Source organism: Podarcis bocagei, assembly GCF_964188305.1.
Source record: "Podarcis bocagei genome assembly, chromosome: 6".
Taxonomy (NCBI): Eukaryota; Metazoa; Chordata; class Lepidosauria; order Squamata; family Lacertidae; genus Podarcis; species Podarcis bocagei.
In genome coordinates, this window is record NC_138130.1 from 53,367,758 (window position 1) to 53,394,305 (window position 26,548).

The window sequence follows — 26,548 nt, forward strand, 5'->3', positions numbered from 1 at the left end:
ATGTATCAATATATCTTTTTCTGGTGGTAGCTTACCTACCCGCTTCCATATTTGGATAACAAACTAAGTCAGAAAGTTATTTGAGGGGGTCAAGTTGTTTAGTTTTATTTTTGTCTATCACTAATAACGCTAAAAAAATGTGGTTGCTATTACTTCCATCTCTATAACCAGCCAATCAGAAAAGGAGGACTGTAAATAACTGGTCGGTCACATACCTTGAATTACAGAGACATTTATGTATGCTTAAACATAGCAGAACAGCACAACTGTGAATGAAGCCATACAGCAAAATGTTAAAGTTGTTAAAATAATGATATATTATCGTCAACACTCATTTATTTCCCTGGATTATTATTTTTTGCCTATCACATTTGGACAAATTCCTTGTGCATTTTATTTCAATTTTACTGTCATATTTGAGATTCTTCTGTTGCTATCCACAAATCATGCTATTTATAGGGAATCAGTTTAAGACAAGCATATAACAGAATAATCACTGAACGATTTATGCAGACTTTCAATGCAATGTTCCATAACATTTTGAGGTTTATGCAATGCTTAAGTCAGAAAGAACAACTGAAATTATAGAGTAAATTGGTATACTGTTCTCTTACATGGAAATAATACCTAATAAATAGTATTAGTCTGTAATACTAAATACTAATTTAGTATGTAAATATTCTGTGCTGGGACCTTCAGCAAAAGTCTAGAAAAAGCCATGATATTATTTAAAGATATCCCTGATGATATCCAATGTTAGAGTAAATCCATGGAAATAACTGAGCTGATATCACCCATTATTTCCCAGTTTTACAACACAAAGTAGGCATATATGAGCATATCACGGCCTAGGACCCTTCTACCTATGGGACCACCTCTCCTGGTATGCCCCACAGAGGACCTTAAGGGCCATAAATAGCAACACCCTAGAGGGCCCTAAGGAAGTTAGGTTAGCCTCAACCAGAGCCAGGGCCTTTTCAATACTGGCTCCAGCCTGGAACACTCTGTCTCATGGGACCAGGCCTCTGCAGGATCTGATTTCTTTCCGCAGGGCCTGTAAGACAGAGTTGTTCTGCTGGCCTTTGGCTTAGAATCAGTTTGATTCCCTCCCCCTCTTTCTTTTTCCTTTCACCTCCTGTGAATAGGCTGCATCCTAATGTGTTAATGTTGTATTTTAATCTTGTTTTTTAAATTGTATTTTAATCAACTTGTTTTATTATTGGTTGTTAGTCGCCCTGAGCCAGGTCTTGGCTGGGGAGGGCGGAGTATAAATAAAATTTATTATTATTATTATTATTATTATTATTATTATTATTATTATTAGCTTTGAAATCTCTTGACCTCAGAATCACAAGGTTGGATCCAGAGATACTTGAGGTATAGGGGAGTTCCCACGAGGCAAGACACAGCGATAACAGCAAGAACCTTTATTGAACTACATAACTAGGAAACAGGCAAAGCAACTGCTTACATACATTCCTGAAAGCCAGGGCCACTCCAACGTGATTGGTGATTGGCTGTCTAAACTTCCAAGCTGCGAATCACGACTCAGTTCAAGGGCCAATGGCAGAGGTCCAAATCCTGAATTGTTCTGTGATTGGACATCATGTATTGAATCAGAACACAGGAGCTCAGAATCCTTTGTCCACACTCAAGCTCAGGCAAACACAGACCACTGAATACAAAACAGTACTCATGCAATGGGATGCGGGTGGCACTGTGAGTTAAACCACAGAGCCTAGGGCTTGCCAATCAGAAGGTCGGCGGTTCAAATCCCCACGACAGGGTGAGCTCCCATTGCTTGGTCCCTGCTCCTGCCAACCTAGCAGTTCAAAAGCACCTCAAAGTGCAAGTAGAGAAATAGGTACCGCTCTGGCGGGAAAGTAAACGCCGTTTCCATGCACTGCTCTGGTTCGCCAGAAGCAGCTTAGTCATGCTGGCCACATGACCTGGAAGCTGTAATCCGGCTTCCTCGGCCAATAAAGCGAGATGAGCGCCGCAACCCCAGAGTCGTCTGCGACTGGACCTAATGGTCAGGGGTCCCTTTACCTTTACTCATGCAACAGGTCTTTCCTGGCTCCTCCCACACGAGTAACCTGCATCCCAGTCAAAGTCACTCCTCAGGGTCAAGGACCCTCTGAAACTGTGTGGATGGGGCACGAGGGACTGTAGTGAGACAGGAAACTGGGAGAATTTGGTGGGACTGCCTTGCATAAGTGCATCCCTTTGTGGAAGGCATCTCTGGATCCAAGCCATACAGTCAGATCCTAGGCAATGCTACACAAAATAGATAAGGTGCTAAGCTCCCAGCTCCAAGACAAGGAAATGCTATTTAAACTTTAACCTAATGTGGTTTCTAAGAGTCAGAAGCCACAATATGTTAAAGAGAATGGTGGGGTTGACAGCAGTATTTTACACCACATTGTAAGGGTTGGTAGAGTAATCGCATCCCTCTAACACTATTACAGTGATGAGGTGCTGATGGTGAGGAAATATCAGATACACAGTGCTAGAAAGCTGTCTGTGGACAAATGCAGGCTTTCTTGGTCTGAAAAGCAAGATAAGCGCTGCAACCCATAGTTGACTTTGACTGGACTTAACTGTTCAGGGGTCCTTTACCTTTTTATATTGCAAGAATTCAACAGCCTTCATCTTGCCCACTTAAACCCGAGGAAAAGTAGAATAAATTGTAATGGACTCACATTGCTTATGTGGCTGGCAACAATATGTAATCTTTCCCTTCATCACTATCTGTTTCCTGGTAGTGTGTAAGTCCACCTCTTCTTGTTACCTACCCACCCCTCCACCAATATTTATTCTACAATTACTTATTATATAAGCCCCCAAATCTGCCCATTTGTTGCATGCACTCTGCTTTGCGCATGCAGTGTTGGGGAGGTAAATTTTCCTTCCTGCCACAGAACATCAGCAGAAACAATGGCAACAGAAACTTTTATGTGGAACATGATGGAGGGATGAGTTCTCCCAATAATGTAGATACAAGCTTTTCTATATGGAAAGAGGGTGGTATTTCTCCAAAACAGAAAGAAATTATTATTATTAATGAAACACATACTATGTATTCTTTAAATTTATATTCCATGCAGTATAATTCTGAAACAGAAAATTCTCTTTTACTAAAGCAGTAACAGAACTTGATGGGGAAGGGGGTGGGCAGGTGAGCAGCAGCAGCAACAGCAACAGCAGAAAGTTGTCCATTGAAAGAGGACTAAATAGTGAATAACTGGCACTGAATAGAGTTAGCACTAGAATAGTGTTCACATAAAACTCTTTGTTGTATAGAATAATACCTGGTTAATTTTTCCTAGTCATTTGATGGCACTTGACACAATAGGAAATTAGATTCTTCTGGATTAGCAGTAAGAATGGGCAACACTAGTTTGCAGTAGTTCTCCTGACAGGTTTGGGAAGGTGATGTTCATGGGACTGTTGCCCCATTCTACCCCATGGGAATTCTCCTGTGGAGTGTAACTAGGGAGAACGTAGGTGTCACTCAATAAATCATCCAGAGCTTTGGGGTGAAGTGTGATGATTGATAGCCAGCTCTATCTTTCAATGTAAAGAAGTGTAAAGTGATGCATGTTGCCAAGTCAGCCAGGCACCTCCATGACAGGAGAAAGAGGAGAGAGACTGAGGAGCATTTGTGGGGTCGTCAACCTTGATAGACATTAAGAGGGCAGCTTGCAGCATTGGAAACTTTAACAATAGATTTAGGAGCTGAGGATTTAGCCTGCATCCTACATTGACATTTACATTCACATTTACACTTAGACAGTGTTTTTTCTATTAAAAAAAAGTTTGGGGTAATCTCATTTTGACTCAAGAAAATCACCATTTTATAGTTCAAATCGGGGAAAATAAATACAGTCAATGGAGAAAAGTACAAAGATTCACAAAATGTTTAGGGGTATATGTACCCGTGTTCCCCCAGATCAAAGCACTGCACTTATCAACACGAATGGGTCTGAACTAGCAGTGACTGAATGAGGACTTTGGGTCTTATATTCTTACCTTTAATAGTTGTGTAAAAGAGGGCATTTCAGCAAGGACAGTTTGGAAGATGGTTCAGAGGAGAGAGGAAATCATTCTCTTCTCTTCTTCCAGCAGGAGCCTCTGCTGGTTCTCTCCTTTCTGCAAACAGAGAATAGCCATTATGGCTAGTAACCACAGATAGCCCTCTCCTCTATTAATTTGCCTAATCCTCTACTATACAGCCCTCTACTAAGCCCTCTACTATACAGCTGAGGCAGTGGAAGACTGCCTGGCGTGCTCTGGTCCGGACACGACTGAACAACTAAACAACAACAACTATACAGCTGCAAATAAAATGTTTAAAGTGTGTTTTAAGTGCAATATGACACTAGGTGGGCCTTATGGAAAATTCAATGTATTTTTAAAAACACTTTTTAAAAAAGCATTTTCAGAACGTTTTTTATACGTGTGTAGAGTCCACCTAGGTTGGTGGATATCACTGCCTCCTGAGCAAATTCCATAGTTTAACAATTTGCTGTGTGAGAAGTACTTTCTTATATCTGTCCTATATCCTCCAACATCTTAATTGGATGTCCCCAAGTTCTAGTTTTATGAGATAAAAACTTTTCTCTGTCCACTTTTTCCATGACATGCATACTTTTATACACATTTATCATGTCACTTTTTTTTTTTCTTCTTCTCTGAACTAAAAAGCCTCAAATGCTGTGACCTATAAGGGAGTAACCATTTCATCTGACTCCAGTGTGCTTTCTTTTCAATCTGTGTACACATGACATTACCCACAATGCAGACTTTTCTGTAGTTTCTTGAGAAATACTGCTTCAATCCGAAAGGAAAACATTCACGTTGTAGTTGAGGTGTGCACAAGACACCAATGTGCAGATGACAACACATGTGCAGATGACAGCTTCACAAATAAGGTTGGAAGGGATTGCATGGGCAGGGAAACCATATACCAGGGGTGCCCAAACTTTTTTTCAAAGTGGGCCAGATTTGCTGAAGTGAACATGTGTGACGTGAGGACTGACCAAAGTTGTCGAGCTTTTTTTTAGGATTGTCGAGCTTTTTTTTACAATTTTACCCCAAAGTTGCTGAGCTTTTTAAAGGGTTTTACCCTAGGACATATACTGCCATGGGAGCCGTTTTAGACTCCGAAACGGACTTTGGACATGCCTGCCACAGACTGTGAACATTGGGTGACTACATCGCCTAAAACCAATCTCTAGTTCAGGAATGTGCAGATGGGACTTGAAACACAGCTTGGGAAGAAAGACATCACTGCCGCTAATTTTAAGCCGCTAATGTGTACATAGCCTTAATAACAAGCCCCGGGAAGTCATCAATTTCCACATATTTTTCCATAGGCGGCAATGAAAGAGATCTCCCTCATCTGATTTCTGCCTAGCGCACTCTAAACAGCAGTTTTTTAAACGGGGCTTCTTCCCGATTCAAGGTGCATATGGTTGAAACCCCTATCATATAATCCTTACTGGAGCTTAATGGCGTTGCAAGGCCGGAGGAAAAGCCCTAATACAATCCCACTTTTCTTTTTTTCTTTTTTAAACATCTCCCGGCATACAGTGAGGCATAGACGTCATTTAGACGTCTTGCGTGATATAACGATATTTAATCTCTCTGGAACTGCAGCCTGGGAAATGTAGTTCGTTTCCAAAGCTGGGTTTCGGTGCCCAATTTCTTTCCCGCTTTCACCCTGCCTGATCTTTTGCCCGCAATTCCCCGGTTTTTAGTTACGCTGAAATAGAAATAAGAACGGAGACGCGCAGCTTCCCCCCTCTTCCCGCCTTGCACTGTTGCTAGGCAGCAGACGAGAAAAGAAAGGGCGGGGACTCGGAGGAGCGGCCATTGCAATGACGTAAGCGGCGCGTCTAGTTTTAAAAATAAACGGCGCCTTAAGGTGTAACGTTACTGGGCCGGATATGACCGTTACAGCCCCCACAAGCGAAAGAGGGAGGGGCGGAAGTGGGAGCGAATCGAAAAGCGGAAATGAGGACTCAACTCTTCCCTCCTCCCGCCCAGAAAAAGAACGGGGGCGGAGTCACGTGGTCAGAGTCGCCGCTCAGGGAGGCGGAGTCACGTGATCCGGGGACCGGGGAGGGGTCGCCATGGGCACCGCGCTGGATATCAAGATCAAGCGGGCGAACAAGCTGTACCATTGTGGGGTGAGTAGCCTTTGGCAGCGGCGTTGGAGCGGAAGGAGACGGCAGGGTCTGCGTTGCTCGTTCTCCACCCCCATTAATAGGTTTTTTTTTTCCTGGGGGAGAGGAAGGCTGCAATTCTGTGCCCCCTTCCTTGCGGGTAACTCCCATTGGACTTTAATGGGCTTCCTCTTAGGGATCCCGCTGCACGCCGGGCTTCCCTCAACCGGGCTTGTTTCCGCCCTTAGCCTTCGTAGGATTGCAAGGGTGCCAGCTGGGATGAGTATTCGGCGAGCCCGGCTTCGTTCCCCAGGCAGCAGAAGAAGGGGGGCAGCCATTCTTGCCCTCGCTGCTCCAATTGAGGGAAGAAGAAGAAGAAGAAGAAGAAGAAGAAGAAGAAGAAGAAGAAATTTATCTCCCGCCCATTTGGCTGGGTTTCCCCAGCACTCTGGGCGGCTTCCAACAAAGATTAAAAATACATTAAAACCCCAGTCATTAAAAACTTCCCTAAACAGGGCTGCCTTCAGATGTCTTCTAAATGTCAGATATTTATCTCTTTGACATCTGATGGGAGGGCGTTCCACAGGGCGGGAGCCGCTACCGAGAAAGCCCTCTGCCTGGTTCCCACAAGTGGTGGAGAGGAGAGGAGGGTCCTCTCCGCACCAGCAGAGGAGAGAACATGGAGCCCTGAAGTTGCGCTGCTGAACTCCCAACAGCCCCAGATGGCAGGCCAGGGCTCAGGAGTTATCTACACGGAATAAAGATCCTGTGGCAGCTGCTTAGTGTACTGTAGGCAGTGCTCACTGGGCATGAGACAATATCCCTGTATGTGCTTTCTCCTTAGCCCAGCCTGTGTTGAGATGTGGTGGCATGAAGATCAAAATAAAGCAATTTCCCATTCACAAAGAAATGGAGACTATTGCAAAATTTAAGGCCAGAGATCAGGGTTGGAGATGTTGTAGGACTATCAACTCCAACTGGCATGGCCAGTAGTTGTTGGTGATACCCCTTAGAGAGGATCACAGATTATGCATCCCTGATCTACAGTTAGAATACTAGCAAGTCTGGAGGAAGGGAAATCTGCTATAAAACCAGTGCTTTTTAATCAGGGGTACTCAAGGGTACACAGTACTGACACATATTTTTCTAGAAAAAAAGCACTGTATAGAATACTAACCTGTTGAGAAGATAGCATGTCTGTTGTCCTGTCCCCAACCTCCGACTCCTGTGTTGTATTATTATTATTATTATTATTATTATTATTATTATTATTATAGCTATAGTGTTGGTAGGGGTGTTTATTTTTTGATGTGACCCAAACCTACAGTTTGAATATAACCATCTGGGCATGGTTTTACTGGCTCATCCGCTGATAAACTGCAATCTATTAAAAAAAATTCCTTTGCTATGGGTGTAGTCATTGGATAGGACCTATTCAACCTAGAGTGTCCCAAATAAAAAATTGAATTGATTATAAGAAATGGGTTGCTGTACTGTACATGCAACAAAACAGAGGACAAGTCTGCATTGCTGAACAGAGACAATTGCGTATTATAAGAGCATTTGAACTGGTGGTGCAGTTGGTGAAAACAAATGAAAGAGCAGGCTTTTTCAATATTTTTACATTTTCTCTATCCCTATCTGTTAGGGAAACAAACCGTTAATCATCATAATGGAGTGATAGCAGTGTGCTTAGAGTGGCAAGGTATGTGCAGAAATTCTAGAGGTTGAGACTTGTTTGGTCCAAAAGTGGAATTGGAGAGACTTAAGTACATGGGATCCAATTATTATTATAATTAAATTAATAGAGTCCAAAGATTGTGCTTCAGAGCATGGTTTATCTCCTCCAGGATTTTGTTTCTGACAGAGGCCTCTGGAAATGTATTCGGTGCATAAAAGGCCTTCTCTTCTTCTTTGGTTTCTGATATTCAGAAGTTTAGTGCCTGTGCTCAGAAAGTCCCCGTTTAGCTGTTGCAACTTGCACTTACTCAAGCCCTGTGAAGTTTCTGTGCCCAGAGCTCAGAAACTGCTCACAGTAATGAAATTCCCCATCACAAAATGTGCTTAGAACAAGGGGAGTCTCAAACACTGTGCTTAAGATTTCGGATTAAAACTGCGGAGTGGAAGGAAAGGAGGACCTTTTTCTGCCTCCCCACTTTCAGCTACTCTCTGAAGACTGGAGAAGTGACCCTCTTAAGAATATCAGGGGTGTGGGCAGGGGAAGGACTAGACCATGTGAAAAATGAACATAATATTTTAGCTACAGTTCATTCATTTTCAGCTTTGAATTCTTGTTATAAAGTAGCACACCTGGGCATTCCGTTGTTGCGCCCATAACCTAGGTTTAAGGTGCCTTTTAGCTCCTAGCTTTCATATCGGTTTCTAACACTGCACACACAGTCAGTAAGTGATCCTGAGGAGAGGATGAGACGCAACACACTTCCTAGAGAAGTTCTGTTTTAGAGCTACTTTTAGATGAGCGATTTGGAAACAGAATGTCAAAAATAACTGTTTTGTTTACTCGGTGCCATTGTCAAAATGCTTTATAATTTTTTTTCCTGGGAGTCCCTAAGCTCAGCTAAAGATGTTACAAACTCATCTCTTTAATTATGAATCACAATCTCACTAATACATGGGCTTGCCTTCCTTAGGAAGTCATCTGCCACTACTGTGACACAAACCAGAGCTAGTCATGTTTCATTTATAACCTCTTTCATTTTGGAGAATTCCACAGCGTGTTGCAACAAAGTGGCACACAGGAAAAAGCTCCCGAATGGAGTGGAGCTGCATTTGTCAATGACTCTGTTAACGGTATAGCAGTGATGTGAGTTTTCCATTTCATATGCTCATTAGTAACAACGAATGGGGATCAACTGCAGACCCCGCATTAGGCAAACTCGACAGTTTCAAAGTTTTTGGTTCTGTTTACTAAATACAAGTAAATTAAATAGGCTAAGTTAGATCACTCTAGAGCAGGGGTTGTCAACCTGGTTCTGCAACACAAGCTGACTCCTCCTTCCATTGAGCACTGGTGGGCGGTAAGGAAATTTTACCATCAAGAAAGATGCATTAGTGGGCAGTAGGTATAAAAAGGTTGACTACCCCTGCTCTAGAGCGTCAGAAAACTTTCCAGTGCAAATTGCTCCAAGCAGCAGAAGAAAAATTTCTAGAAAATCTTCCAGTTAATTTTTCTTCTTCTTGAAAACCCCAATCACTGCTATTTAGCAGTGTCACATAATAGTTGGAGCTAGGACAGAAGAGTTCCAGACAAATTATGTACTCTTCTCCCATGTCATCCTCCCCACCCCTGAGAATCATGCTTTTTGATAATGACAGCACATTGCCACTGAAATATATATATATATAAATCACATGAGCAATGGATTGGTGGTTCTTGATTTTTCTCTCTCCTCCCCATTTCCACCCACTTAGGAAGTTCTCACTGGAGTGGTGGTCATAACAAGTAAGGATGCAGTCCAGCACCAGGGGATCTCCTTAACAATGGAAGGATCTGTCAACCTGCAACTGAGTGCCAAAAGTGTTGGTGTGTTTGAAGCCTTCTGCAATTCTGTTAAGGTACAAATATGGTTATGGAAAGTTTTCCTAAAACTCTTCTTTATTTATGTGAAGCTGGCGTATCAAAGGTCATGGTTGGATAATCAACAAAATATGGAGTGTTAAAATACCCCAAAACTTAGCTTGGCTTTCATAGAGTCACTGTATGTGCAGAGAGATAAGCAACTTCTTCAGTTTCTAATAGTAAATTTTGAGCTTAGAGCTCTCTGCAAAGAAAGCTTACATTGAATAAGCAATATCATTGTTCTATCTATATGCCTGCAGTAGTCATGCATTTTGAGGTATCCTGAAGGGCTGATCCCTGCATTGGAACTGGTGAAGGGCTAAACTACACAGTGATATATGGCTTTTTATCTTTCCTTTTTCTGTAAATAAGATATTTTTTATATACATTTCAAAAATAAACAGTTAAATTATAAAACTGATGATGGGCCACTTAAATTCTTAACCACACTTTCCATGTTTTATTTTCTTTCTTTCCCCCCCTTTTGCAGCCTATTCAGCTTATTAACAGTACTGTAGAAATGGTAAAACCTGGAAAACTGCCCAGTGGTAAAACAGAAATTCCTTTTGAGTTTCCACTGCAAGTGAAGGGGAACAAAGTTCTCTATGAAACCTACCATGGAGTTTTTGTCAACATCCAGGTAAGAGAGGCTTTCGGTTTGGCAGACATAAGCTACTTGTTGGGAATGTGCAACCATAGCTATTAATATTTATTATTTGCATTTGTATTTTTCTGCTAAGCCAGTTTAAAATACTTAAACACACAATAATTATGATACAGTCGTGCCCCGCAAGACGAATGCCTCACAAGACGAAAAACTCGCTAGACGAAAGGGTTTTGCGGTTTTTGAGCTGCTTCGCAAGACGAATTTCCCTATGGGCTTGCTTTGCAAGACGAAAACGTCTTGCAAGTTTGTTTCCTTTTTCTTAACACCGTTAATACAGTTGTGACTTGACTTCGAGGAGCAACTCATAGAACACGGTGTGGTAGCCTTTTTTTGAGGTTTTTGGTGATTTTTGAAGCTTTTCCAAAACTTTTCCGACACCGTGCTTCGCAGGACGAAAAATTCGCTAGACGAAAAAACTCGCGGAACGAATTAATTTTGTCATGCGAGGCACCACTGTACATATGGTAAAAAGAAGAGTTGTCTTAATTTTGGCTCCTTGGGAACAGATGGCATGAGCTCCTTGGCCAAAGTTTCTCCTCTGTTACATATTGCAAAGCAGACTCCATAAATCTAATTTGTTTTCCTGATAGTTTAATCTGCTTCTTTTCAGATAAAAAAATGCCTGTAATAGAGAGAGCACAATAATGGAGAGTACCTAGTACAAGATTGTTAGAGTGCTCTTCTGTAGATTCACCTTTTCATTTCCACTTAAATCACATGGGTGATGCTTCTATACATCTGCACGGTGTTTCCAAACTTCTCTCTTTGTGCCAGCTGTCTTTCTTATTTAATGAATTTCCTCTTACCTAGTTTTGGCTCAGGCTTCTTCCAGATAGAACATCTGCTGTGAGCAACAACATGACAGAAGCTGTGCCAATGCATATGCTGAGTTACTTCATACAAAGTTTTAACTGAGAACTGATACGTTCACTGATGCTTAAGCCATTTTTATTAAACTGGAGCAAAGGGAGCAATTTCAATGAGGTCAGCGGGAGCTTCGATGGAGGCCTCCGTAGGGCTACTCACTCTTTTTTCCTTGTGTAGGGGAGCCAATAAGATATCTAGCTTGTGAAAAGTTTTTTGTTCCTCACTCTTGCAGAACATTTTGCTATTTTGGATAAACTGGCTTTATCATTACTGCATAGGTATGTGAGTTCATGTAGCTTGGTTCAATGATATAAGAAAATATAGTTTAACAGTTGTTAAGATAGTTATTATTTTTTAAAAAATTAGTCTGTCACTTGTAAAAAAGAAAAATGACATTTAGGTGTGTTTCCAGTTGATCTTTAATTGAAACCTCCCCCCCCCCCCCAAAATACATTAAATGCATAAAAAGCACAAAGTTAAGCACTTAATAAGTCGTACTTTATGAGTTTAACTCTCCCATTAAAATTAATGATATATATAGGTGTTTAAATTTGGAACACTTTCCCTGTTATAGTTGTTACAAATGAAGCAAAATAAACAGCAAGGGCCCTGTGATAAAAAATTTACCATTGGTAATCAAGAGTGCTCTCTGCAGAAATGCTTTCCCTCAAACTACAAGCAGTTCAGATATTTTTTCTTAGAACTTGCCCTATTCCTTTACTGTAGGGTTTTGATGATGTAAATGAACTTGCTCACCATGGAATTCTTTTTGAGATGAACCATAGTCACAGAATTGTAGAGTTGGTAGGGACCACAACAAGAGCTGCATTGTAGTACAGTGGTACCTCAGTTTTTGAGCATCTCAGAAGCCAAATGTTTCAGTTTTCAAACGCCAAAAACCCGGAAGTAATTGCTTCCATTTCCGAACATGCCTCGGAAGTCAAACAGCTTCCGCTGCGTGTTTTTCCATTTTTCCAATTGAACTTGCAGCCACGGTTTTCCAACGTTTTGGAAGTTGAACAGTGTTCCGGAACGGATTACATTTGAGAACCGAGGTACCACTGTAAGTGGGTATTGCAGCACTTCCTGTGACAAGATAATTTTGCAGAAGATATAAACTGTTTTCAACACAGGTTGTGCATAAAAGTCTAATGGTGAGTTGGAACAAATGTGAAGTCCATTTTTCAGATATTGGGGGGGGGTGTTTAAAAGAGGTATTAATTTGTTTTATTTAAATCTAGATTAATCATCAGAAAGACGTGGCTCTCAAATTACTAATCAACAAAATAACTCGTTAGTAGGTTGCATTCTTTTTCCAGTTCCAAGATGGAATAAATGACTGCTTTTCCTTTGCATAGTATACCCTTCGATGTGACATGCGGCGCTCTCTCCTGGCTAAGGATTTGACTAAGACTTGTGAATTTATTGTCCATTCGCCAGTAAGTACTTGCCAAAACATGCACTGGTGATTTATAGCAGGAAGAATGTGGTCCTGAAGTTGGGGGAAATGACAGAAGACGTCGTGCGAATTCTGATTCCGAAAAGGCAGTTTTGGTCTGTTACAGAACAGTTAGATCATGACATGGTTTACACATCAGTGAGCCAAACTATGGCTTATTGGGGTCACATGACCATCCTGTCTCCTGGAGAGGAACTTGCACCTGCGTTGCTCTTCCTGATATTTATAGTGCAGTCTGAATGTTGTCCAAACCTAGGATCATGGTTCAGGTTTTTTCTCCTTAGCCATAACCAGTAGCAAAGGTTTGGCTTACCATGTGCACACCATGTCATTATCGTTTATGTTCCACTCTCCTTTTAATTCTGTACTGAAATGGCATCTTGTTGCTATGCCTGAGCGGAACACTACCTTAGACTGCCCTGTTACTATAATGAGACTCTTCTTCATAGCCACTAGAGATTATGGGAAGGAGACCTATTCCCTCTAGGCTGTTGAGAGCATGTATCAAAGGACTGCCCCACAGATGGCTAGTTGGGATTGCTGGCACATCTTCCACCAAGCAAGAACGACCTTTCCTATAGTCATCCATTCTTGTTCTTGTAATACGTGACTTGAAAATACCTTGGTTCTCAAACAGCTTAGTTGTCAAACATATTGGCTTCCAAATACCACAAACCTGGAAGTAAATGTTCCGGTTTGCGATCGTTTTTCAGAAGCCGAAAGTCCCAACGCTGCTTCTGCTTGAGTACAGGAAGCTCCTGCAGCCAATTGGAAGCCGCACCTTGGTTTTCGAATGGTTTCAGGAGTCAAAAGGTCTCCCGGAATGGATTAAGTTTGAGAACTGAGGTACCACTGTAAATATAACGCCTCAGGCGTCATAAATTGACAAATAGTAGACTTACCACTTTGACCCTTCTTTTCATTCTGTTGCAGCCTCAGAAAGGTAAACCAACCCCAAGCCCAGTGGACTTTACTATTACTCCTGAAACTCTACAGAACGTGAAAGAGGTAAGACCCATATTCCTGTAAGGGATATAGTACTAGTGTGCTTACTGAAAATTTGGTTGTTTAGATGCTGTGTCAAACCGTGCATAGGAGCCCTGTTTTTGTGTGTTCCTGTCCACCCCCCACCCCCATATGTACGCTCTGGTTTCTTCCTTCTCACTTCCAATCTAGTGGCAATCCATAGCTGGCCATCACACCTGGCTTGGGTAAACCATTGCACAACAGTCTGTGCAAACCAGCATTGCAATCCCAGTTCTTATTGTGGTTTATCATCTAATGGCCATTTGCCCAGTTGAGATGTAACGGCCTGTGGAGAAATCACCATTTAAAATGTGTTTTTCCTAGAACAGGGTTTGGTTTATTATTTTTAGATGCAGTGTATTTGTATGTGGGGTTATGAATGAGAGCATATGCTTGCTGGCTACATAATCCAGTATGTTGCTTTCACAACAAAGCAAATTTAATCGGTCAAGGGTTTAGAATGTGCACTGGTTCTGTGATTTTCCCTAAAATACCTTTCTTTCCACACAACTACTCCAGTCCCATCTTCTGCCATCACGCTTTCCCCCTTTTTAGATAAGAGCTTAAACTACAACATATAAAGGGTTTTCAGTTTAGATGGTAACAATCTCATAGAGCAGTTATTAACGGCAGTCCTTTTATCGAGGGTCCTTTTAATTTCTTGGTTGCTTGTATTTATTTTTATTTATTAGATTTGAATTCTGCCCTTCATCAAAAGAGATCAGGGTAGTTCACAAGATAAAAAAGGCAATATAAAAGCACAAATATATAGTTAAAACAGAGGCAACAAAACAATAATTGTATGGAATGAAACACTAGCTTTAATAAACTTAAGTTTCAATGGAAACAGATTTTTTTCTTTCAGTATTGTCTGTGTTTGATGGACACTGGTCACAGGAAAAAGCAGAATTGTGTGGTGTGATTTAGGATTTTAATCCTTGTTTTGCTAAATTAGGAGACTTCTAGTATGAACTTGGATTAAAAGGCAATCATACAGATTTGGCTAGGCAAGTCTACCTTCCTTAGAGTGACCTAGAGAATATTTCCAGCTTATTTCTTATTTGTAATGTACCTAAAGTGTTGTACAGAGTTTTTGGAAACTGACACAGATCCTGCTTGCAGGCGTAGTTTAATACAAAGGGGAAATCGCAGAACAGAATGGGGGAAATGGCAATTCTTGATTAGATTACCTACCTTCTCCTTTAACTTCACTTTGCATTTAGAGGGCATTGCTCCCAAAGTTTCTCATAAGAGGCCATCTCAACTCTACAAACTGCATCATAACACAACCCCTCACAGGGGAGCTTGTGGTGGTCAACTCAGATGCTGCGGTTAAGAGTATTGAACTCCAGTTGGTACGAGTGGAAACCTGTGGTACGTCTTTATACGTCTGTCTATAAATGTTCCAGAGAGTTTGGTTTTACATTTTAAAAGCACGACAAAGTGTTTTCAACTTAGCCATTAAATTGAAATGGCCCTAGAATATAACTGAAAGCTTTGCCAGTAAACAATATGAAATACCAGCCATAGTAAAGGTCACACCACATGTTGGAAAATTCCCAAAGTATTTGTAGTGCACATCTGTGTCGGTCATAACATGGGTGTGCATACAACAATTTACATGTGTATTCAAATCTCTGAATTTGTAGGACATTGGTTCTTAATTGGAAGCCCCCCATCCCTGGCCAACTGTAGGAATGTTCTAGTACTTGAAGCAGCAAGCATGGTAATATGTTATTTAGCAAAGTTTGGTTTCCTTTTAATGCCACTTTTGCCCCACTTTTGCAAAGGCTGTGCTGAAGGTTATGCTAGAGATGCCACTGAGATTCAGAATATCCAGATTGCTGACGGAGATGTCTGCAGAAATCTTCCTATTCCAATCTACATGGTATTCCCCAGACTCTTCACCTGCCCTACCTTGGAAACCACAAACTTCAAAGTTGGTAAGGAATAGATAGTTTGACTTATTCCTATTTATTGGTTGCATTATATAGATACAGGTCTATCAGCAACTTACAAAAATTTAGAAGCAAGTAGTCCCAATGGTTTTTGTGTAGGTCTATTCTGAGTGACTAAGGATGTCACCATAAAAAAATACCTGAAATTGACACATATTATATTGGTAATTATCAGCTTATTTTCTGAGGTCAAGAATCTAGCAAGGCAACTTGCCACTAGCATATTTCTTCCCTAGTTAAGTTGAAGCAATAGTTTGACTTGATTTTTCAGTGCTGGCTGTCTGGAACTCCCTGGAAAATGTTGTTTTGATTAAGATAGACATACGCAGCACCTAGAAATGCTTGAATATTTTTATGCTGCCTTTCAAGGAACCCAGTTGGAGCTGAATTTTTGAGGTATTACTTGGCACCCAAGGATGTACTGATCTACTTGTCTCTAATGAGATGCTAATCCAGTCTCTACCTAATCATTATTTCAAACCATTTTGCAAGCTACAAATGTACTACTAAGATTACAGGAGCCTGGGTGACAATGCTAATTCTGAGATTGTGTTGTTTGTTCCTCTAGAATTTGAAGTTAATGTCGTTGTCCTCTTGCATGACGATCACCTCATCACGGAGAACTTTCCACTGAAGCTCTGCAGGCTCTGATTAATTAGAACAGTTTCAGGAATACCATTGGGTCCCCAGAAGCCTCCTGTCAGTTGGGAATCCTGCGCGTTGGCACTGCGAGAACCAAGCAATGTGATTGCTGCTGTGTATTCTCAAATCCTATGGCAATAGAAGAATGAAATTTAGGTGTTCTGATGAGCCAGAATTGTACACTTGCAGCTATAAAAGTGCTCTCTCCAGGTCGTTGCCCAACATGGACCAGCTGAGTTTTGCCCTGTTTCTGCTGTGGAGTCAGATGTTGAAGAGTTGCCTCTGCTTATGGTGAAACTGTATCGCATACAAGACCACTCTCTAGCTGAACTTACCCCTTCATCTGCTTGATCCTTCTTGGTATTGGTTCTGCTAGCAAGAGATCATAACACGAAGGAGTTTTGTTTGCCAATACGTCATTCCAGTTGAAGCAATTTCCTGTCCATGTCAGAGTATGCTCACTGTGCTTACATATAGTAATACTATACAAATTTTGAAGAAAATCTACTGAAATCTGAGTAAGAGCAGTGTGGTAGGAATCACATTTACCTAAGCAGTGGACTTGAATTTTTCGAAAACTACTATATAGAAATTCCTGTTTTCGCCATCGGCATTTTAAATAAAAACTTTGAGTGAATGCTCCTGGCCATCAACTGCCCCTGGGGGATATTTTGGCTTGGGTGTAATGGTTTAACATAAATAGCATAGGATTCATCAGTATTGGAGCACCAACTATAACACTGGGCAACAATTTTTTACTTTTTGAATGTTGTCTAGATTTCTACAACTGCTTTAGGGTATTTTTGCACTGCTGAATCAGGAAATGGCATCAGTTTCTCTCCATCAGGTCAGGTTTTTGTGCTATGTTGATTTGAAAAAAGTCAGATCTTGTGACAAAACCGATTACATTTTTGTGGCATTATCAGCTGATTTTTGTCATTATAATGGTTAGCTCTCGTTTGCCTGCAAGCAGAATGGTATTACCCTGCCATCTTTGGACAAGTTTGCCTTTAGAATGAGACGAAATCCACTTGAGTTGAACTAAGGGGAAATTGGGACATAGAAGAGGAGATGGTAGAATAAATACCATGCTACCTATCCTTGAGAGGTGTCAGCCTACAAGCTTACTAAAGGAATGGAGCCACCTGGTGATGTGCATTTTTGACTAGACCTGATCCCATGTCTTTGCTGCATTGCCTTACCAGGTTCTAAATGTTGTACACCAACCAAATACAGCCCATTTCTGAGTTGTGTCTACTTGCATAAAGTAATGGAATATGTAGTTCATTATCCAAAAGTGCCTGTTAAGTGATGGGAGCTTTGATTTCTTCCTCCAAATATGTCTTGCTAAAATGGATGAAGTCCTCTCACCATATGCAATGTATGTTAGAAAGCAAACTAAAATTTTGTGGCTTGCTCACAGTGTGTCATCTTACATAACAACTTGCGTCTCTACCCAAGTTAGGAGTGCACTGGTCTTCCTGGGAAGTGGTTTCTATAATCATCTTTTGGAATCTACAGAGAAAACATGCTACGAGGTGCTGATATGTGCCCATTTACTTTTACATACAATTAGCCTACGTTTTACATACATATATTACATGTAGATCATGTTAGCTCAGCCTTTACAGGAGGTGATATTATGGTCCTGTCTCACAACAACTTTTTTTTTTCCTTTGAGCCTAATAAACGTGGCACTGGTGCTCTGTTTACAGTTGTACCGCTAGCAGCACACCTGCCAGAAGTGGTGATGATAGCATACTGTAGAAGAGAGCAACTTGCAATAAACTATCAGAAAACCAAAATCATGGTTTTTGCAAGGAAACACAGACAGTACTGCTGGAGGATGGATAACCAGACAATTGAACAAGTCAAAGCCTTCAAATATCTGGGTATCGTTTTCCAGTCGACCGGGTCCTGGGATGTCCATCAAAAATGTGCCAAAGAAAAAGCTGCTCAAAGCATCAAGATGCTGTCCCGCTTCTTCTATACGAAGGGGGGCAGATACATCCCAGCAGCCCTTGAAGTTTTTCAAGCAAAACCTCTGGCGCAGCTACTGTACGGGGCGCAAATCTGGACGGGGATCCATTGCTCCAGTCTCGAAACTGTCCAGTCCAAATTTCTAAGGCAGATACTCGGTGTCCCCTCCTGTGTTCCAAACGCAGCATTACGACTCGAGGCCTGCCTTCCATCTGTGGAAACTCGGACCTGGCAGAGAACATTTAATTATTGGCTTCGTCTTAATCTGAATCCTCCTGGTCTACTGCCGCTAGTAATGCAAGACCCTCACAAAAGCAAGTGGTTTAAAACTGTGCATCAAAAACTCCTTACATGCGGTCTGCACTCACAGTCCCTACTATCAATGGGCCTCATTAAAGCAAAGAGTCTAATAGGCCAGCGCCTGAAAGACATTGAACGACAAAACAACCTGACTATCTTAAAGAAACTGTGCCCATGGTATACCTATTTTCCCCCTTCTCATTTTGATTCTCCAGCTTCATATTTGTCTAAACTAACCATCCCAAAATACAGACGTGCCTTTACATTGGCTAGATGGGATGTTCTTCCCTCTGCTGTACTCGAAGGTCGTTACCAAAAGACTCCATTTGAAAAACGACTCTGCCCATGTGGAGATGGTAACACGGAAACAGTGTCCCACGTCCTTCTTACTTGCCCCCTTTACAAAGACCTAAGGAATGAGATTATTACTCCACTCATTCTCTCCAACCCCGGCCGTTCACCAGACATTACACTGTATTTTCTATTATCTGATACGGATAGTCAGATAACAGAGAAGGTCGCGAGGTACATCGAGAGAGCTGCGAAATTGAGGGCCACCATCTGAGTAACAGACCTGTTCACCCGACGGACCTCCTTTTGCCTGTTCTTTTCTTCCTTTTATCCCTATTCTCACTTTTAACTCTTGTACAGCTGTGGCCTGTTGGCTTTGCTAATAAAGTTTTGAATTTGAATTTGAATAGCCCTGCTCAGTCATTTTGCCCATTACTGCAGCTATTATGCAGAGTAGGTGGAAATGAGCAATACATTGAAAAATAGGAAGAGCAAAAAACTGATATGGACAACAATAAAAGGGCCTTCCTTCCTTTAAAAAAAAAGAACTGTAGAAAGGGACAGTAACGCTGTGTAGAGAATAGGGCAACTTAAACAGGGCCATGTACACACCAAGGAAAACACTACTCTGAAACCAACAGCTAAGCTAATGGGGGATTCAGTAGAAAAGCTATGTGATAAAACTCTGTCCAAGGGCAAAAAAGGCAGTCAAACTGCAGGCAGTGTAACAGAGCTGAGCATGAGAGACAGGCCAAGTGTGTGACCCAATTCCTCGTAAGTGAAGGCAGGACTGAACCCAGGCTTCAGAAGTGGCAAGCAGGAGTTGTTGGTCTTACCTGAAATGCATTTCTGAGAGAGGTTTCAATGGACTCAGGTGGGCTTAGCTCCCCCTAGTGCTCAAAGACAGGAATGCAGACACCACGCAAGAAAAGTTTCAACTCTCATTTCCTTGAAGCTACCTCAAGTTATTGGATAAGGAGCAAAGAAATGCAGGCCACACAAAAAACAGAACAATTATATGCAATGCAGACAACAAATAGCTGCACATCTGAATGCAGCAAGGAACCACTGGCCTATGCACATGAAAGTGTAGGATTACAAAACAAGGTGACAAAACTAATTAAAGGTAAGGTAAAGGTACCCCTGCCCGTATGGGCCAGTCTTGCCAGACTCTAGGGTTGTGCGCCCATCTCACTTAAGAGGCCGGGAGCCAGCGCTGTCCGCAGACACTTCCGGGTCACGTGGCCAGCGTGACAAGCTGCATCTGGCGAGCCAGCGCAGCACACAGAACGCTGTTTACCTTCCCGCTGGTAAGCGGTCCCTATTTATCTACTTGCACCCGGAGGTGCTTTCGAACTGCTAGGTGGGCAGGAGCTGGGACCGAACGACGGGAGCGCACCCCGCTGCGGGGATTCGAACCGCCGACCATGCAATCAGCAAGTCCTAGGCGCTGAGGTTTTACCCACAGCGCCACCCGCGTCCCACGACAAAACTAATTATGAGTTATGAAAATCCATTTTCTTAAAAGAGGTTTGTCAGACAACTACACAGTTGATATTGTTCATTTTTATTGGTTCAGAGGCTGTAATAAATGTGATTACAAAGTTTTGCTTTGAAAGTATGCGGCTATTTCAGTACTGTATTCTGAATGCAGGTAAAATGAGCAAATACTCAGCATCTAGACAACGTATAGAAGGTCTTCAATTATGAATCAAACATTTAAATGCAACATTTTGAATCAGAAGGAGTGACACAAAAGAGATCCATGGTCTAGGGTTGGAATTCCCAAACAGCCTTTTTGTTAAATTACAGGGCATTTTCAGCAATCAACTTACAAGCATCTTGTCAGTACAAATCCCTCTTAATATTTCATTATCAGTAAAGGCAGCCCATTATTCATCTAAATAACCCAAAACTATGGCCAAGGGCTTGCATTCCTTGACAAGAGTTGCTTTTCTGCAACAATTTGGTGTTTATTTGCCAAGAGGGGAGAGAGGAAAATGGTGCATTCCTGCTTCATGAGGAGCTTTCTCCGCGGTTGAGTAGAGCAAAGTCATTGTTTTATATTTTGTACCCAGACATTCAATTTGGAAATGTGGGAAGACAGTTCCTGATGTAATTTAAAATAGTTAATACACAACCTTAATTTTAAAAGCGTTGATATTCACATGAATTTATTTGTGGCTAATTAAGAACAGTGAGGCTATACCAATATAAAATAAGTGTGGCTATTTATTTTTTTAAAAAAAATTAAAGCTAATTCCTTACAACAACCGAACAAGCTAGTTTATTTGCTCACTTTGAAGGAAACTATTATGGACTTTGTATGCAAATTTTAAGGAAACCTACTCACAGGTGGTTTGCAAATGCTAGAATGTAGTATGAGAAAATAAACTAAATTCAGAGTTGATCTTTCTTTTTCACAAGCAGGAAGATGAGGACTGTTACAGGGTCAGCCTCTCAAAGCGTTACACAAGTTTGCTTTCTCTTCCACAAGCATGTCTAGGCATCTTTCAAACATGGTTCTCTGGATTCAGTATTCCAAATTTTAGTTTATCTTTGAAGCCAAATATTAGCCAAGAATTATTTTTGAAGGGCAGATTACTAACTTGTTTTTTGAAAGCACTGAATACTAAAAAAACAAGGTGCTTATGAGTCTACACCTGGAATTTTCAGGCTGTTCTACTGCTCTCATCCGGAAATTTAAAAAACCTCTCTTAGAACCAGTACCAAGCTTTTAATTCGCTGAACAGTACTGCCCACTCTTAACCAGCCTCCTGAATTCACAAGCGTCACAACATTTGGATCCACAGAAGCTAGAAACAGAAACAGATACTTCCTCCTTAAATATACATATTCATGTGTTAAGGGGATAAACATTTGTTAGGCAAATTTTGAAGGCTGCTAACTTTCTGTTTTGCTGCAATGCAACCAAGGTATTCATTGCTTATGTCTATGAACCAGATTACTAATGCCAATACAATAGAAACAATTGAATAAAATAGCAGAATTTCTAACTGCATCATTGCTTAAAAGTATTTCAGAGGAATACAATACTCTATAAACTGATGATGACTCCACACCTTTATCATCATGATTCTGTATGATGTGAATCACATATTCTTGCTAATCTGTATGTAGCATCTAAGTCGTTCTGTTTCGGCCAGGAAGCTCAGGATAATCTTCAGGTAACAAAACATGACGACGACAGGTTGGGCATGTGCTGTGCTCCTTAATCCATGGACCAATACACTGTATGAAAAAAAGCAAGAATTCAGAAACCTTTCATTTAAAAAGTAGGGCTATGGGGGTTGGGCAACATTTTTTTTAAATGACATTTTTCTACAGTTCTGAGCACTCTAGATTCATGCTATGAAAGGAAGACAAGTGGTAGCACCTTAAGCGTAACTTTGAAACATTATGGTGCATATAAAAAAGACCTGACTTCAGTTAAATCCAAACTTCTGCAACTAGGCTTTGAATTCAAACATTTTCTAATAATCACTAGTGAACGACCTATGCTAAAAGGCTGACAATTTAATTAGAAGGGCTGTCAACTAATTAAAGAATTCAATACTGATCATTGGCTTTTCGGCAGATTACATCAATGTATGACATTTACACATTAGTCTTTCTGTAAATGTTGGAAGCGGAAGGCAACTCGGAATTCTAATGAAAGCTCCCACTTATTGTCAGACAATATTAAAGACGGCTCTATTAAAGTTTTCTACTAAAGGTATACACCAAAGCCCACCAACTGCAACAGCAAATTAAAAAAAATTGGAACATGCGATTTCAACTAAAATATTTACCTTCTCTATTGCTGATATTTAAGAATGTTGCAATCAAACCACTCAAAGTGCTTGCAAATCAGCATAGCAATTGCTATTAATACTACTAATAATGTTACTAGTAGTTGTAGACAGTCTTAATGTACTGAATAGGCAACCTGGGCAATTCTTAATTTCTAAAGCATTTTGTCCTAAGCCATATTGTGGCGCTTCACGGACATGTTCACGTGATTGTAAGTTTCTGTATGTTGAGAAACAGATACATAAAGTAGCAAAAAGTTACATGAGTGGCCCATTTCAATCCCCTGAAAGTATGGTGTTTTGAACACATGCCACTCCAACCACAAGTGTATCTTATAGAGGTGTTGCTTCTCTAGCATATCCAGGACTCAGGATGGCTTGAGCTTCACGGCCTCAATGTGAACTTGGTATTCCTATTTACATGCTCTAGGACTGGGATTTTCAGTCACTGAAAAGTAAATTCCAAAGTAAAACCTTTCTTTTCTGAAATGTAATCCCAGAATTTTGGCCAACTAAGAGCCAATGCCCATAATACAATCCTTCCAATAGCAAGCAGCAGCCATAGACATCCATAAAAAGGTAAAGGACCCCTGACAGTCAAGTCCAGTCACAAATGACTCTGGGTTTGCGGCGCTCATCTCGCTTTATTGGCCGAGGGAGCCAGTGTACAGCTTCCGGGTCATGTGGCCAGCATGACTGAGCCGCTTCTGGCGAAACTAGAGCAGCGCACGGCAATGCCGTTTACCTTCCTGCTGGAGCGGTACCTATTTATCTACTTACACTTTGGCGTGCTTTCGAACTGCTAGGTGGGCAGGAGCAGGGACCAAGCAATGGGAGCTCACCCTGTTGCAAGGGAATCGAACCGCCGACCTTCTGATCGGCAAGCCCTAGGCTCAGTGGTTTACACCACAGCAAACACACTTATTTAGACAAAATGGTAGGAGTGCCTGTGTGTGCAGCCTTTGGAGGGCAATCTACAAATTTACAAAGACACGAGCAACAGAACTAACACAAGTTACCTTGCTGGATTTATGGTTCCACTTACCACTTTGTGAAATCTGTGTCCACAGTCTAGCACATGCAACATTTCGGTAGTTAGTTCATCGTGACATATTACACAGGGATCATTATCCTATAGAAACAAATGCATTTATAATAATTTCAAAACTAGTTACAAAGCTACTGTTTCCCTACTGCACAGAGAATGACTAATTCCCATAGCCAGAACATGTGCCTTGCAAGTCCCAAGGATCTCCTCTTAAAGGTGGAAGAATGAAGGTTTCTGTCCCAGACCCCAAAGAACTGCTGTCAGAAAGAGCACCAAATATTGGGGGGGAGGGGGGGGGAGAGACAGAACAATTATTTGACTCAGCATATGATAGGTTCCAAACTGGCCAGTTTAGCAGCTTACATTTACTATTCAGATATAATCATTTTGAACCACTTTACAGACACAGGCTGTCTCCGACCTTAATTTGGGAAGAGAACACAAAAAACCAGCCTGTTTAAGAGTCAAGAAGTTGGATGTATAACTAGATCCCAAGTTCTGTGAGCAAATTCCTGTTTAGCAACAGGGTGCACTTGACTCCCCAGCAACTACCTGAAAATCTACTCCAGTTAGAAATTCTCTGGTGAGAAGCTTCTACTGGATCCAAGCGCCTTTCAATAAAAAAATTATCCTTTTGTTCACAGAAGGGCACCTTTGGATCCAATTCATGGGTAGGCAAACTAAGGCTCGGGGGCCAGATCCGGCCCAATTGCCTTCTAAATCCGGCTGCAGGTGGTCCAGGAATCAGTGTGTTTTTACATGAGTAGAATGTGTCCTTTTATTTAAAATGCATCTCTGGGTTATTTGCGGGGCAGAGGAATACGTCCCCCCCCCCAAAAAAAAAAATAGTCCGGCCCCCCACAAGGTCTGAGGGACAGTGGTGAAAAGGTTTGCTGACCCCTGACAATTCATTGCTGACATTTTAAAATGAACTTCCATTTGTGAAGCAAGTCATTTGGGATAATGATAATCTTTGAGGGTTGATTCCAATGCTGTGTCAGTGGACTTAAGCTGGCACAATGAAACTTCCATTTCCTCTCCCTGAGTGCCCCCCCCACAAAAAAAATCTGCTCTTGTGGGTCCTCCCAACCCTCCAGAACTGATTCTGAGGGCATGCAGGGCAAAGTCCCTTACACCAGCAGAACTGCAGCGTTGGATTCAGCCGCCAAACAGGAAGTTTACAAAATAATTTAAGATTGACGAGGAGCTAACATGCCAAAAGGTTTTCCCTGAGAGCTCAGGACATGAGAAGATTTCTATGTACCTTTTGAGGAAGGTTTAATTTCAGCATTCTAAAAGCCAAGGGTACCATATTTGGGAGAGAAGAAAAGTTTTTGGATTTTCAAGAAAATAGATCTTTTTACCAACTCACTCTCTCTGGCACTTCTCAAGTGTCTTCTACAAAGTTAAAGGCTAAATGCTTGCTTTTAAACCTATGCTATGCTAGAGATGGGGGCGGGGCGGGACCAGAGGGTTCTATTCAATGCTACATGAACAGAGTTCCACTCCAGGCAGCAGAACTTCCCCTTCACCTCCTCTCCCATCTTGCTCCCAAAAACTGAATCCCCCAGATTTTGAAGATCTGTCGGTGGAAAGGAGAACATTCTGTTGCACAAGAAGAAGTCTGCTGCACAAGGAGAACAGCAGCAATGGATACAACCTAGTTAAAAGCAAATGCTGCCTAACTACGCATATAAAATTATTCATTGTTTTTACGGTTAACATTGACAATGATACAAAGACCTACAGAGGCATCACTTGATTTCTTCCACTTTGATTTTGATGTTTCTCCAACAGTCTTCCAAGGCGTGTGACTTGATGGAGGTGGGAGAGTCGTCTTCTTTGTTTTTTCCTTAGCAAGTTTTGACTTGGAGAGGTTAGACACGCTTCGTCCTGGCGCCTTCAGCAATTTTTGAGTCTGATTTCTGCTCCCTCCAGAAGTGGTGGAAGATGCCGCTTCTATTTTCCCCGAAGAAGGGAGAACCTAAAGAGAGATAATGAAATCTGGTAATATCTTAAGAAAATACCAGGGTTGTAGCTCAGTGATCGAGCTCATGCTTCACATGGAAAAAGTCCCAGCATCTCCAGGTAGTTGGTGGAGAGGCCTTGGATGAAATCCTAGGCAGCAGCTGCCAATCGGTGTTTTCAATACTGAGCTAGACTGAACAACTGTATAAGGCAGCTTCCTACAGCCCTATACTCAGTTCTCCCATCCTAGCAGACCATTTGCAACTCACACCCCTGGTCTCCACCCTCGAACTGCTACTGATCCGATATCTGGCTGTGGTCGCTTTGGCCAAAACTGGTTCTCCAATCTGACCTGGCTGTGGATCAGGCCAAGGCAAGGACTTCCATAGATGCAGCTCCTCTATTTCGTAACCTAGACAAAGAGCAGGAACCTGAACTAACTTGTACCACAGAGACCCCATGCCCTGACACACACATTATATATATATATTACCATAATTTGTGTTTTCAGCATTTCAAACATTTCTGGCAACTTACCTTTTTCTTGCTTGGATGATCCAAAATAGATTCTGTTACCCTGTTTAGGAGTTCAGCTGTGCTCCATTTGTTTCTATTCTTGACTTGGACTTCTTCGATGAAATTTCCAATATCTGATCTGCAGCAGGAGGAAGAAAAGTTATACATTTGTTAGCAGTGTGAATACACAGCGATGTCACAAACAGCCTCCCCCCCGATATCTATACTGGTCAGCTAACAACATAGATCTCTGGATGGCTTTCA

At 41.5% G+C, this 26,548-nt stretch overlaps 2 protein-coding genes across 3 annotated transcripts in view; one reads left to right on the plus strand and one right to left on the minus strand.

Annotated features, from left to right (window-relative positions):
- The first annotated feature begins 6,042 nt into the window (after positions 1 to 6,042).
- VPS26C (VPS26 endosomal protein sorting factor C) lies at positions 6,043 to 17,791 on the plus strand. Its single transcript, XM_081198821.1, has 8 exons — positions 6,043 to 6,194; positions 9,603 to 9,746; positions 10,241 to 10,390; positions 12,643 to 12,723; positions 13,677 to 13,751; positions 14,993 to 15,143; positions 15,560 to 15,712; positions 16,296 to 17,791. The coding sequence occupies exons 1-8, from the start codon at positions 6,138 to 6,140 to the stop codon at positions 16,376 to 16,378; spliced, it is 894 nt and encodes a 297-aa protein (XP_081054947.1). The 5' UTR covers positions 6,043 to 6,137; the 3' UTR covers positions 16,379 to 17,791.
- Positions 17,792 to 20,491: 2,700 nt separating this feature from the next.
- The window catches only part of TTC3 (tetratricopeptide repeat domain 3), a 61,355-nt gene continuing 55,298 nt past the window's right edge, over positions 20,492 to 26,548 (minus strand). For both annotated transcript variants that reach the window (XM_081198742.1, XM_081198741.1), the window contains exons 44-47: positions 26,306 to 26,423; positions 25,548 to 25,784; positions 23,798 to 23,884; positions 20,492 to 22,192 (exon numbers count right to left, since the gene is read on the minus strand). In XM_081198742.1, the coding sequence (XP_081054868.1) occupies positions 22,085 to 22,192; positions 23,798 to 23,884; positions 25,548 to 25,784; positions 26,306 to 26,423 (550 nt within the window). In that variant the 3' untranslated portion in view covers positions 20,492 to 22,084. The remainder of the gene's footprint in view (positions 22,193 to 23,797; positions 23,885 to 25,547; positions 25,785 to 26,305; positions 26,424 to 26,548) is intronic.

Excerpts from the sequence above, each read along its gene's own strand:
- VPS26C (XM_081198821.1), top strand. The coding sequence starts at position 6,138 with ATGGGCACCGCGCTGGATATCAAGATCAAGCGGGCGAACAAGCTGTAC. Across the intron at positions 9,747-10,240 it reads CCTTCTGCAATTCTGTTAAG|CCTATTCAGCTTATTAACAG; the intron begins GTACAAATATGG and ends CCCCTTTTGCAG. Across the intron at positions 13,752-14,992 it reads CTCTACAGAACGTGAAAGAG|AGGGCATTGCTCCCAAAGTT; the intron begins GTAAGACCCATA and ends CTTTGCATTTAG.